At 47.6% G+C, this 14,934-nt stretch overlaps 1 protein-coding gene across 1 annotated transcript in view; it reads right to left on the minus strand.

Moving 5' to 3' along the window:
- The window catches only part of DOCK1 (dedicator of cytokinesis 1), a 460,736-nt gene that overhangs the window by 304,545 nt on the left and 141,257 nt on the right, over nucleotides 1-14,934 (minus strand). Inside the window, exons 26-27 of the mRNA XM_006880128.1 lie at nucleotides 7,799-7,926; nucleotides 5,429-5,524 (exon numbers count right to left, since the gene is read on the minus strand). Coding sequence (XP_006880190.1) covers nucleotides 5,429-5,524; nucleotides 7,799-7,926 — 224 coding nt within the window. The remainder of the gene's footprint in view (nucleotides 1-5,428; nucleotides 5,525-7,798; nucleotides 7,927-14,934) is intronic.

Here is a 14,934-nt window from a genome sequence, read left to right on the forward strand (position 1 = left end):
AGATAATAGATAGATAGATAGATAGATAGATAGATAGATAGATAGATAGATGATAGATCGATCGATCAGGCCTTGAAAATTCTCAGGACGAAGCCAACCCTGACGCACTTGACGATGCCATGAATGCAGGTGGGCTCAGTGGCACGGTGTTCTGTGTGGTTCCTCTCAGTCACGTCTGACACGCCATACACTTGGGGGTGGTGAGGTCCTGAGACAGCAGCTGGCTCCCTGTGAAATGGCTCGGTCTTGGACTCAGGTTTGTTTGCAGTTTTGGGGGGATAGACAAGCATCATTTCCTCTCACTTGGAGCCACCGTCAGTCAGCACGTATGGGAGCAGCAGTCAGGAGGTCAGAGGCGGCGTCACCCGGAAACTCTGCCGAAGACCTCGTTAGTGCCAAAGAACAAGGATGTCAGTTTAAAGATTAGTATTTTCTTGACCAACATGATGGTATTTCCAGTCGCTTCCTGTGTACTTGAAAGTGGACAATGAGTAAGGATGACAGAAGAAGAATCTGCGCCTCTGAACTGCAGTGCTGGCAGAGAGGACTGAATATATCGTGGGCCGGCAGAATAACAGACAGAGTGATCTTGGAGGAAGAGTGCACCTTAGAGGGGAGACTGCCTCTGACATCCTTGCGTACATTGTCAAGGGGGCCTAGTCCTTGCCCAGAGGCAGCATGCTGGGAAAGGTGCAGAGTTAGAGATGGGGAGGCAGACCCTCAATGAGATGGAGTGACAGTGACTAACAGGGGTCTCTGCAGGCCAGCACTCGCGGAGGGTGCAGGGTAGCACACGGTTCAGGTCTCTTGTTCACAGGTTACCTGGGAGACCTAATCAGCTCAAAGGCACCCAACATCACCAGGATCACAGAGCATGGTCTGCCTGGACACTTAGCTGTTCTGTTTTTCCTTTGGCTAGCAACCAAGACAGAACCCATGCCAGGCCATAGATACGGAGGCAGGCAGAAAAAGCTGCTGTCCCCAGATGACCTGGAAGTGCACTGAGAGCCACAGCTGCTGCTGTCCCTGGCACACCTGGGGATGGGTCTTCAGACAGCACATGCTTGTCCGTGGATTCATTATAAAGCAACATAACTGAAGACGCAGGCCCATTTGGTGCATTGCTAATCAATGTTATAAGTAACACACTCTCATCTATTACTGCAAATGACACTTGGAAAAATACCTTAAAGGAGAAGCACATTCTTACCTAAACTCCATTGGATCTCAAAATGCTTCCTCTGGCACGTGCCACAGCACGGCGTGGACACCAGGTTATGAGTCTTGGTAACAAGCCCCATCACAGGAATCATGGGCCAGTTACACAATTTCCCATGAGAGGCAGCAGTCAGGTTCCTGGGAGTCGCTCTGGTAGGGTTTTCACACCAGCATCCCACCAAAGATGCTGTCGTAACCCGGACCCAAGTCCCCATCTGAAGCCACTACAGCAACTGCTCAGAGAGGACACAGGACACTGGCAACAGAGCCCATGGGTGGAAAAACTCCAGGGGCTGCAAGGAGTGCTCGCCCATGCCCCCCACCCCCTGCTGCTTCGGAGCACTTCCCAGGGGTACCCAGACTGCCACTGTGGTGATTCAGTCATTTCCAGTCTGCTCGTAGGCAGCCAGGCCACAGAGGAAATCTTAACCAGTCCTCCTCACTCGATTACATCTCTGAAGGGCCCATTAGCAGAACGTAGAGATGGTCATTTACCAGCAGCAGCCGCCTGAGGCAGGATCATGGGGGAAGGGAGGATGCGTTACTCAGTCCATCTTTCATTCGGCCCACTCCACACGCATTCCAGAAAAGACACACATCTTCCCGAGGACCTGTCCACTCACCATGTGGCCACTCAGGGACCTGCCCACACAATCGGAGACCAAAACCTCATCCTGGTCACCCTCCAAACACACACACAACAGGGCAGGACACCACCTCACGGTGGGCCATACTCTGACTGCACACATCACACAAGTGTCTCACTCAATTATTCTGCAGAATCAGGCGCCACTCAAATAAAATGACCTTTTAACATGTAGCAAAGTTACTGGAGGTATCTACCTGACCTCCTGTGTTAGGTGTCCATGTGGCTGGCCAGTCTTCTACCACCAAAAGGAAGAGAGGGTTTTTTAAGTCTAATATTAGGATGATGTTATATTTTTATCTCCTACATGAGATGCATTCATATAGCCCAGTTTAAAGATAATAGGGCAATATATAAAATGAAGTAAGATGATATACAACCCACTGCATAATGGAATTGTTCTAAAAGGGCATAGGAGCAGGTGAGAGAGAAGCCTGCACACGAGAGTGTATCACAGCTCATCCAGTTACACGTGACAGTCCCCATTCTCTGTCCCATCCATCAGCAGACAAGGAGGAGTTGTCGGGCCACCTCAGTCATTCCAATGAATCTCTCCTAAAGGAAACAAACGCTGCATTTCACAGTATCACAGGACAAACCATTATGTGGAGCTCAGCTAAGCAGAAGTGTGCGTTTAAGCCACTTTCATTGTTTAATCCACTTTCTGTGAGGACTTAGAAGTTTTGAGCCGATTCACAATCCTACAGTTTCCACGACAGCTGCAGAAGTTAGCAGCACGTGACGACAGAAATCTCTGTGGTTAGAGAAGAAAACCACAGCTTCCCTGAACTGTCCCGGCACGTCTTTGCTGTTCTTTCCCTCTCTAGAAAGCCCTGATGAAGCGTTTGTCCACCTTGTCAGTGGGCTGTTCCTCTGCTCTTCCTCTCGTCTCAATTCTCTGAGCAGCCACGGTGACATTAAAAAGTTAATGCATAAATCTACACCCGACGCAAATCGCGAGAGTGAGGTTAAGCATACCAAGCAGGAAGTGTTTCAATCCTGGGCTGACACCATAAGGGGACCCACACTTGGGGTGCAACTGAGGCAACCTTCTATGCACCGCTCATTGTAGATGGTAAAGGCCTTTCTCAAAATCATCTTGATGCTGTCATCGCTCGTTAAATAATTACAGCTTATTCAGAAAAGTTCGGGGTGTTTTTGAGATTCCTCCTGTGATAGTCTAGCTGCTTTACAAAGAAATTCAAAGGAAGCTTTCAGACCTTTTAGAGATTAGAGATGCTAGAATCGGAGGGAGGCAGCTTAGGACCTAAATCCCCTTCCAACTAAAAGCTTCTGTGTGGGAGGATGTAGGACTCTGGGTAGTAGGATCCTTGCTGCCCTCTCTCTGTACCTGCCAGTCATATCCTGGACCCTTGCCTGCAAGAACGTACAACCCACCACTGGCCAAGCCCGTGTGGGTCTCCATGGCCATTTGGTCTTCTCAGAACATCTACACAGGACTTCTGTCTGTCCACCATGGACCCACACACATATAATGTTCACCACAGACTGACATACGGACAGAGTCCACCAAGGACCCGTACACGGACAGAGGTCAACATGGACCTGCACACGGACAGGGGCCACCATGGACCCGCAAAGGAACAGGGAGCACAACCCACATGGACAGGAGCCACCAAAGACCCCACACATGGACAGAGTCCACCACGGACCCACACACAGGCAGAGGCTACCATGCACACAGACAGGGACCCCCATGCACACGGACAGGGGCCACCATGGGTCCACACATGGATGGAATGAGGCTCCCACGCTGGCAAACACTCCCAGCACGTAATTAAGTGCTCCACGGGGAGCTGCTGCCACGACTATTATGACTGTGTCCAGGAGAAACTATTCCGGGAAGGGTCTCAGAAGCTCCCCGCTCAGCAAGCACTCTCCTCCCCGCTGGCTTCTCTGACCAGAAAAGAAGCACATCCCACAGGCTCTCACAATCCATCACGCCCATCTGAAACACAAGCCTTCCTCGAAGGTCTTCCCTTCAGTGAGTGCTGGCTGACTGTGACCCAAGAAAAAGCACCCCGAGGTTCAAACCCATCCTCCACCCCACCACCACCCCTCTACCCCGGCTCCACCCAGGACCATCTCACAGTTCAGTCATCTCTCTATCTGCCATCTCTCAGAGGGTCACTGTGCTGGACAAAAATGCAAACTTGGAACGTCAGGCCGCACACCAGTTAATCTCATTTGCTGCACTTTTCAATTCGCTGAGAGAAGAGGGTTCATGGCCCCAGGGAGCCTGGCTGCCAGACCTCATGGGTGCTCATAGAGACCCCAAGTTCTGCTACCCAGGACTTGCATTCTCAACCACACAGGCATCCAAACAACTTCTAGATTATAGAAATAAGTTATGATGAAGAACAGAAGGAGGCAGGCAAGCTGGCGTGTTTGGAATAAATGGGAATGTCGACTGCAAAGAAGGCAAATTTACAAGGAAATGCTTCATTTCCTGATTTATGCACATACAGCCCACATCTAAGCGAGTGAAATCTACTTTGAAAAAGAAAATCTAAACACAATATACACTTGAACTTTGGAGACATAAACTAACTTCTTTTGCTGGACAGGAACTTAACTTTGGCTGACTTCTCTGACATGCCACCTTTGACCCACCAAACACATTGTCCTTTATTGGGACCTCAAGCCCCAAAACAAAAGCGAGCGCTTGCACCTCGTGCACCATCCTCTCTGAAGGAGATGCGTCCCTGCTCGCTTGTCCCGCCCTGCAGACAAGCCGGAGGAGCTGAAATCACACATCAAGGAGAATCAATCTGCCTGGTCTGCTAGCCAGTGAACACGCTCCAGGATTTTGTTCACCATTTACGGAAATTATTGCTTAAGACTGGCACCACCTGAGGCTAGTTAAACAGTAACGCAAGAAGATGAAGACATTAAATCCCAGCTACTTGTGGATCATTTCCTTAAGAAATCAAACCAAAGTGTATGGGATACGGAGGACAGAATCCATACAGTACATTCCGCGGCATGAAGTAGATCGTCTGCTCCATTAAGTTAAAACATCCTTTAGAAACAGTTAACAAGTGCTTGCTTTCCCAAATCTAAACACCGGATAAGAGAAGAGCTTACAACACATTAGCGCTGACAATAAAATAGGTAGGTAAGAGTACCTCAATTATTTTTTAAGGCCCTTCCTCATAAAATTTTATTAATGGCATCTTAAACGTAAATAGGTAGAAAAAACGAGCAGAAAAACATAGAAAAATATATTCATGGCATTTGCCAAATGTAAGGAGACAAGTAGAGACAAAAAAATGCTGTAGTCTCTAAAAATGCTGGGCCAGGAACTGTCATACGTTGGCATTTGGGTCTAGAATAAAGGCAGATTAATGCTTCGTACATGTCAAAACCGTACACAGATGCATTTCTGCTTGGTGTATTTTTTGTTTAAAGAAAAGCAAAGCTTATTCTTGAGAAAGGTGGTTAGGAACACACTAGACAGGGCTTGAAATGGAATAGCATTTCCAGAAGAGAGACTGTCTTGGTCACGATTACCCGTGGACAGCGAGGTCACGGGGCACTTACTATGAGCTCAGAATCCCGTCCCATGGAGATGACGGTGCGGTTCACGGTCCGGAGGAGTTTCTCCATGATGACCTGGACATGCCTCTGTGTGGGCCCCTGGAGAAGGACAGACCATGAAAACTGACTCCAAAGCCAGCACTGAGGAGGCAAGCCCCAACTGCTGCCGCCCCGTGCACTTACCCTGCAAAGACGAAATCAATGACAACCTTAACGAGATGAAAAATGAGACTCGTCAAAGATAGAAAGGCGTTGGCAAGTAATACTCAAGGCTTGTCATTAATTATAGCCCATTAATGGAAATATGTTCAAAGATCAGTCATTTAATTTAAACAAACTTTTAAAATAAAAGCAGATCTGTTTGAACACCAGCATGTTTATGATCCTTGATTAGGCACCAATTAGTTTTCTACAGAGGACTTGGCCATTTGAAAAGGGGAGTTTGACAGATGGCCACCGCAGGCAGGTCTGTGCGTCAAACCCCACCGCCTTGTGGACAAATAACCACTCAGAATGACGCTGGGGTCCCTGCCAGCTAAGATTTACTCGTTTACTCTGTGTGCTATGGGTTTGTTGGAATTCTTCTCCAGCTGCACCACCTGACCCCTGTCCACAAGGCCAGCACAAGCCGCACTCTCCCCAGGAGAATGGGCCAGAAGACCTCTTCGTTGTTAGATTCTGTCTCACGTGGAGGCAGAACAAGACGGCTCTGTAGGGTCTGCGAGGCTGCACTCTACAGAAAAAGAGCTTTGTTGACATTGTGTGTTACACATAGGGCTGCTCATCATAAAGCTGATGGTTCAAATCCATCAGCCTCTCCATGCATGAAAGGTGGGCAATCTCCTCCCGCGAAGATTTACCGTCTCGGAAGCTCAACAGAGGGTTGTGATGAGTCAGCTGGACTCAAGGGCAAGCGGGTGGGATATTATGCCTCATAGAATCACATCACATCACCAGGCTGCTCTATTTCGGCGAACAGAGGAGCGTTTAACCGTTGCACAAGTGGGGCTTCTAAGCCCTCTTGCCGTCCAACTCTTCACCCAGTAAGAAACAAGGCAGACCTAGAGTGGCTCCAAGCAGGCTGGCCTTTGGGTTAAAATTCTCAAAGCCATCTCAAAGGCAAGGGCACTATCGGGGGACCCAGTGTAATCAGATCTTGTCAAGAAAGCCCATCAAGATGTGAGGAGAGGAGAGGAGAGAGAGAGAGGCGGTCCAGGAGTGTGTGTTGACCACACTGAGCACGATGGACATGCGATCTGTGGGACAGAGCAGAAACCCACTGGGTCGACTTAAAAATCCCCCCCAGCCTGTCCAGGGCTGGTGACAGGGCAGGGGGACGTGGATGGGCCCCGTTTTCACTGCGCTGGCATTCCCTGAGTGATTCGTGTCTGTGTGTGTACACACTTCTGCGCCAGTATACAACTGACCTTTGAACAAGGAGGGCATCCATGTGCTCACTCTTGGCTATCGAACTGGAACTGACTCATGGGAGGCGGTAAGTCAAACAGGAGGCCAATGCACACCTTCCTGTCTCCAAGCTGCTGGGGGATTCTAACTCCCCAAAAGGTGCCACCTTTGATTAGAAGGGCAACGCCCTGTGGACTGTGCCAACAGGTCCCCTTTACAAGGTCGAGAGAGGTCTACCTCCTGGAGAGACACGGAGGGAATCAGCATCACAGTATACGGTAATCAGGTCCTCGAAGCACTTGAACACAGTATAGCTGCCATGGGGGGAAGTGCATTTAACAGAGCCTTCAAGTTCAAGCTCACTGTTGCATAAGGGTCACTCTGGATGGTAAGGGGGCTGTTAAGGGATATGGCCATACTTATTATTATAAACAGTGGTATAAGTTGCCTTTTAGAAATGCAGTAAATATGAAGGGCAAGTCCAGGAGGACTCCCTCAAACAGCTCTGAGAGGGTTTGCCTGCAGGACAGGTCCCCAGGAGCAAGGCGAGGGCCGCTCAGGAAAAGTGCCAGAAGCACCACTGATTAGTTAAAAAATACGTGCGTACTGGATGTGAATAAAAATAAGGTCTGAATGAAAGAACCTAGGTAATGAGCCTCCTTTCTCATAGTCAACTTTTTCTATCAAAGCCTTTGTCTGAACTCAAGGATTAAAATCGAGGTCTTGAGAGCCGCCGGGCTCAGAGGACACAGAAATCACCTTCTAACGAGGACATTTTCCATGCAGGAGAATCAACACTGTCATATAATAATCAGGTGTGTCTGCATCTTAAAGAATTTATGAATGCAACTCCAAAGAGAGGAAGAGCAGAGCTACGCCTTGAACTGAGGGAAGTTTCCTCCTAAATGAGTAAAGTCCAACCGTCCCGCCAGCCGCGGTGGGTGTGAGGGGCAGCAGGTCACTCACCACGTCCTTCCGGTACAGCACCTCCAGGATGTTACTGAGAAGCTGGCAGCAGGCCTCCAGGTCTTCCTGCCTCTCCAGGTGGGACTTGAGCTGATCGGCCATCACGGGGAGCAGTATCTCTCTGCAGTCTGGGGGGACAAGGACTGAAGGTCAACTTGCCGCCCACCAAGACCCAACTTGGGGTGACTACAATCACGTGTCCCGGGCTAGTCCGCCGCCTCTACAGACCCAGGCGTGTGATCCGGGCACCATGGTTGGCCCTGTCAGGTGACTTGCCCAGTGGAGGGAAATCATTGTCTACACAGACATGACCCAAGCATGCACACAGGTATTGTGCCTCCACAAACATACTCAGGAACTCTTCACAAACACACTCATAAAATGGGGCGCAGAGTGTGTCCAAACACAGCCACGGGTGTTGATGTTTAACTACTTGTACAGAACCGTGAAAGTGCTGCTGTTTCGCAAATCTGTTCTGACTCATAGTGACCCTATGTTGTTGTTAAGTGCCATTAAGTCGTAGGTGACTCAAAGTGACCCTATGAACGAAAGACCTGGACACTTGTATAACTTTCATCCTTTCTCCAGGTTCATAGGGTTTCTGGAGGCAAGCTATTTCAGAAGTGGATGCCACTCCTGCTTCCAAGCTTGTTTTAATTGGGGAGCTCCACCAAACACTGTCCACCATGGGGAATCATTATGGCATTGGACACATCAGTGTCACAGTGTTCAGCTTCACAGCAACCACGAATTTCCTCTGTACAGCAAATGCACAGATCAGGGTATAGGACAGAGTAAAATAGCCCAAAGTGTTTCCAAATCTTTATGGAAGCAGAATGCTAGTTCTTTCTCCCATGGAGTGCAGAGTGGGTTTGATCTGTCAACCTCTGGATTGGCAGACCAGAACATTACCACTGTGCTACCAGCAGATTGCAATTTTTGTAGAAATATTTCTCATAGTAAACATTATTTGAATTGCAACTTTTCGTATCTAGCCCAAAGCAAGAGCAAAGCACAGTTCCTTCCTCAAGTCCATATGCCAAGGCCTTCCCAAGGCCGCACAGCCAGCTGAGTAATCGAAATCCTCTCTGTCCACTCGTGAAGAACTCTGCTGGGCTCACACCTGCGCTCTGCCGTGTGGTTCTGTGAGTTCACACCCAGATGTCTCACCAGCAGCATGCCCTTGGACCACTCTCTCCACCCTCATGCCTCAGTTTCCTCGTCTTCAACATGGTCACGACATACCCACACCAGCTGTGAGGTTCAAGGCCATCCTACGTGGCTGACCATGAGACACACACCTGGATCAGGGCACAAGCTCAGCGTGAGGGAGGTCAGACCTGCTGGGCTGTTCCACATCGCCGGGCCAAGCGTTAGATTAGATGTCGTAGGGCAAGTGAAAGTGGGGAAGTCGTTTGACTTGAGGTGGAACAGGTTCCTTTCCACAATGTCATGTATTTTCCTTCATAACACAAGCTAATGTAATCAAGCACTGTGCTGATCTCAGAGGAGTGAAAGGTGGAACCTAAACTTTATCACTTCTGACAGAGAAGTTCAGAACACACACAGAAGACGACAACCCATGAAGCCAAGGAACACCCAGGGCTTCCAACAAGGAGGAATCCCAGCGGAGACTCTGAGTAGGTCTTTTCCATATCAGGTTTATGGAAAATCATTTCTATTCATTGACGTTACCCATTATAACATTGTGCTGTAGTACCCTCGGGACATACTGCTCTCAGTAAGGGTTACTTCTTGCTAGGATGACACGATGCAGAGACAGGGAAGAGTTACAGCCTCTCCCTGGCTCCTGACCAGATACACGGACAGGCATGCGGGTTGGGGCATGGTGAGGAAACAGCTCCTTAAAGGTGAATCAAAAGAGGTTTCCTGAGAGGCAGTCTATGAGGGCCAGCAGGAGGAGGAGGAAGAGGGTCTGACCCGTGGGGAGGACATGGCCAGGTGGTGGTGCAGGCAAAGGAAACAGGAGACCTGGGGACAAGTTCAGAGAGGTGCACATCTCAGAATGACACCATCACAAGGTCGGGAGAGGAAAGGGCAGAACAGGGGTGGGGCAGGCATTTCACTTCCACCCCGCGGAGAACTGGGAGAGGTGAAAGGCAGTGGGAAGACGGACACTGGAAAGCAGAGAAACAAAGAGGTTAAGATACTACAGAGATGTTCTGAGATGGTGTGGACGGAAAGCGCAAGAGAGAAAGCACAGAGCAGACAGTTAACCTACTGCAGAAGTCCAAGTCTCTGGACTAAGAAGTCCAAGTCCAAGTGGTCTGGGAGCACAGCGGGGGGTTGGAAAGAAGAGGCCATGATGAGAAGACCATGACACTTGGGGAGTAACTGGGGCAAGAAAAACAGGAGACTTATAGACATTCCCCGGCTCTGGTCTGAGTGCCTGAGGACCAGGCTGGCACACATGAAGTATGTTTTCTGGAGAAGTAGGATTGTGCTTTGAACAAGTTGGTTTTGAGTTGCGTGTTGGACACCCAGTGACCTTGCCCAGCAGGTAAAAGGAAACAAGGTTCTCGACCTCGCTTGCAGACACCAGGTGTGAACAAAACGAAAGCCAACTGTGTGGATGAGTTTATCTACGGGAGGATGTAGAGTGAGAAGGAGAATCCTAGTAAAACAAGGATTTAAGTATCAGAACAAGAGCGGTATAAAAGATGAGGAGGGTGAGGGCACATAAAGGGAGAGGCGGAGGTGAAGGACACTCAAACCAAGAGAGGACAGATGGGTCACAGCATCCAGAAACGGTGGCAAGACCTTGGGGTGTAGCAATGAAAAGGGCCTAGAGACCTCTAAAAGGACAGAGAGGGGATAAAGGCAGGGAGACAGGCGCACAGGCCACACCCTGCAAGCAGGGCTGTGACAGGAAGCATGTAGAACCAAGAACATCCAGGCTTGGATTTTTTTTACAGATAGCAACATATAAAGCATGTTCCAGAGATTAAAGGGAAATATGGAAACAGTTACAAGTAAGATTAAAGATGAAATGCAATCACTAATTGTTCCAACTGGGAGATTGGATTCAACTCCTGCACCACCAGCTTTCAACATAGACTATCCATCCACTAAGAGCATTATCCACCGATTACATCCGCTGGATCCTAGCTCAGCTGTGACTGCTTCCTTTAAAATGTAGGGCAAGAGACTGGTGCGTAGAACATTAAATGTACTTAGTGGGGTTTTAGGGTTTTACATTTTAGAATTTATAATGTTAATGATACATAACAACTTGTTTTGCATTAAAGTTTCTTACAATTTTTTTTTTAAATAAAATGAGCAAAGCAGCCTTGGAAAGGCTACTGTATGTACTCTGAAGGGTGCCTCAAGGACTGCTGGGTAATGGATCCGGGGGATGTGACAGCAGAGTGACTAAGCCTCACACAGCACAGCCCTGCCTCCGCTATCGTCCAATGGCTAGGGCTTTTACAAATCCCATTTTTATCTATGCCACTGGAAAGCACTGATAGGAGCTCCATTTTTCCAGAAGGTGTTTGGTCCAGTGAGTACATGAATATATGAATTTACTTGTTGATTTCAAAACTGCAGTCATCAGTACTTGGGCAGGTGTAGACCATGAGAATCTCAGATGTCTGCACGTCTTCTGGGCAGGAGCCAGGCCAGCCTCAGCAGATAATCAGGAAGGAAGTGATGGCAAAGCAAGATGGCACTGCCTGGCTAGGACAGAGGCGGCCTCCTGGTTCCACTATCTACTCACCCAGTGCTTCTTGTGATGCTGATGGGGGAACAGAGGCTCCATGGAGAGTGCTTCTCCCAAAGCCACAGCCCTTGATGCCCATTTAGTGCCTTTACTTGGCTCCAAAAGCCCAGATGTCATGTGGGTAGAAAAAAGTGCACAGATGCTCAAAGAACCACGTGGTGGACAAGCCATCTCAAGAGAAAAGTTAATGACCTTGTGCACAGTGATTCCAGCCTCAAAACCCAGCCAAACGTTGTCCACATGCTGGACACGCTGATTTCACAAGCATCCCCAAGCCCTTTCCGATGTCCGTAAACTATACTTCCCTCATAACTCTTGATCTGTGAATCTGAACCAAATTCAATGTCCAATGGAGAGTTTGCAAACTTCCCAGCCCAAGAAAAAAGGATGCATTAGAAATATGGTGGCAGTGAAGGACACTGAATATACTGAATACGCCATGGACTCCAGAAAAACAAATTTTGAAGAATCATAGATTATTCCTCAGAACGAAGATGGTGAGATCGCATTTAAACGCTTTGGATCTGTTCTAAGGAGAGACCAGTCCAGGAGAAGGACATCATCCTTGATAAAGGAGAGGGTCGGCAAAAGAGGAAGCTATGCACCACGACGAACTGAAGTGGTTCAGGAACAGCCTTCAGCACAGGACGGGGCAGGTTCGTCCTTTGTAAACACTTCACCATGTGTCTGCACCAACTGGCTAACAGCTAACAAAACAACAGTCTACAGCTAATCCTCTGGGATTTATCAGGTTGAAAGTGCTAAAACAAAAACCTGACCATATGCCTAAGAGTCTATGTCACTACAAAACTTTTAGGAAAAGTTTTTAATCTCATTAAGCATCTCAGTTTACTCATACAGGTAAGGAGATAAGATAAAACAACTTGCCCACTCTTCCCTTTGAATTTTGTAATTTTTAAACAAAACGTTTTGTTTGTTAATATAATTTCTTGAGCATCTATTATATGTTAAGAAAGCTGTGGTTGTTTAATGGTAAGAATTTCACTCCCAACCCAAAGGCAACCAATTGAAATCCACCAGCTGCTCTAGGCCTCTCCTCTCGTGCACTCTCCTCTCAGCCTCTCCTGTCTCTGAAAACCTGCCTGAGGGTCAGTCAGCTGTGGATCAGTTCCAACTCAATGGTACAACAACAACCCTGGTCAGTCTTCCCTCTGAATCTTGGACATGCTTCTTAAGTCTCTAAGCCTGGTTTATTTACCTACAAAATGCAGATATGTCTGTTGTTGTTTACATCTCTGGTTAATTGTGATAATTACAGGGTATGTGTTTTTAATAGTATTTCAACCAACAGTAGTTGTAAATGAAACAACAGAAATAATAACGGTATCATTCAAAGATATTATTTCAAATAAAAGTGTTCTAAGACCACTAACACATGATGATCCCATGGATGTCATGGAGTTCTCAATGCTGATTCTTGGGAAGGTGATTGATTACCAGGCCTTTCTTCTGAGGCGTTGTTGTTGTTGTTGTTGTTATGTGCCATCGAGTCGCTTGCGACTCATAGCGACCCTATGTACAACAGCCCTAAACCCTGCTCTGTCCTGTGCCAACTGCACTGTCTCTGATACACCCATTCCAATTACCCCAGTCACTGGATCAATCCACCTCATAGGGGGCCTTCCCCTCCTGCGCTGTTCCTCCACCCTCCCAAGCATGATGTCCCTCTCCAAGGACCGATTCTTCCTTACAACATGTCCAAAGTATGTTAGACGGAGCACCAGAATCCTTGCCTCCAAGGGGCAGCCTGGTTTGACCCTTTCCAGAATGAATCTGTTTGTTTCCTTAGCAGTCCGTGGTTCCCTCAATACTCTTCTCCAACACCACAGCTCAAAGGCATCAATTCTCCTTCTATCCTCCCTAGTCATTGTCCAACTCTCTGATGCATACCAAGTGATCACAAAGACCATGGCCTGTATCAGAGCTATGCTAGTGGCCTCTAAAAGCAGCAAATAGGGTAAATCACAGTAGGGCACAGAATTCTTCATTTTATTTCATTTTAATTAATTTAAACAAAAAAGTAATACTCAAATCAATCAAAACAACTGCTTGAAACAATTGGGTGTATGAGTCTACTTTCTCATTTGCAAATCGTTTGTGTGTGTTTTTTAATTTTTTATTTTTATTTTATTATTTTTGTGTGTGTGTACCATCAAATCAGATCTGACTGGTACAGGAGTAGATTGTCCCTCCTTCTCCAGCAGAGCATTTGGTGGATTCGAACTGTATACTTCTAGGATTATAGTGCAGTTTTTTGCCACTAGGCCACCAGAGCTCCCCATTTGCAAATAGTTTTAAATATCAAAGATACAAAGAATCTCTGATGAATATCCAGCATTCAAATTAAGATGTGGTGAAGTCCAAATTTCAAAGCTATAAGGTGAAAAAAAAACCCTTAAAATATCACATCCATAGTATTCATAGTGAATACACATTAAAACAGTAATATTTTAGGTATTGCAGTTGTTGGTGTTTTTAGATGCTACTGAGTCAATTACAACTCAAAGTGACTCTATGAAAATAAATCAAAACCTTGCCTTCTCTTGTCCCATCCTTTTTACAGTGTTGTTGTTATGCACCGTGAAGTACCTTATGCACAACAGCTCGGAACCCTGCCCTGTCCTGAGACAGTCTCATTGTCTCCGACAAACCTGCCCTTTTACCCCAGTTACTGTGTCGATCCATCTCATCCAGGGTCTTCCTTTCCTGCGCTGTCCCTCCCCCCTTCCAGGCTTGATGTTCTTCTCCAAGGACTGGTCCCCTTGGCCACGTGCCCACTCTTACAGATGTCACGCTAATCCATCTCGTTGAGGGTTTTCTTCTCTTCCTCCTTTCCACCAGCATGTCTTTTTCCAAAGACTAGCCCTTTCTCAAAGTATGTTACAGGGGTTCCGTTGCCAAAACCCATTATGACGAGTTTCCCCTCTTTGTTATTTTGTGTGGCTACTTGTTGCTGTGTGCTATCCCATCGATTCTGACCGACAGTGAGCCGTGTGAGTGAGGGAGCTGCCTCCCAGGGTTTCTGAGGTGGCATTCTCCAGATGTCATCTTTCTCCCCAGGATTATCAGATGGGTTCAAACCACCGACCTTCTGGTTGTTGACTGTGCCATCGAGTCAAGCGTGACTCACAGACACCATGAACAAAAGACCTGAAGCCTTTCTATAACTATCATTGTTTCTCAAAGTTCATAGCGTTTCCAGAGGCATGTGGTGTAGGAAGTGGATGCCACTCCTGCTTAACGATATATGTGGCTTGCTTCACCAGCACAGGGCAGGGCGTGCAAAGCCCTCGTGTGCGGTTTCTCATGTTAGTAGCCTGATACTGTTCAACCTCTCGGCACATCAAACACCAAAGCTCTCTTTTATCAGACA

Source organism: Elephantulus edwardii, unplaced genomic scaffold, assembly GCF_000299155.1.
Source record: "Elephantulus edwardii isolate Elephantulus edwardi_28Jun2011 unplaced genomic scaffold, EleEdw1.0 scaffold00006, whole genome shotgun sequence".
In the NCBI taxonomy this organism is placed as follows: Eukaryota; Metazoa; Chordata; class Mammalia; order Macroscelidea; family Macroscelididae; genus Elephantulus; species Elephantulus edwardii.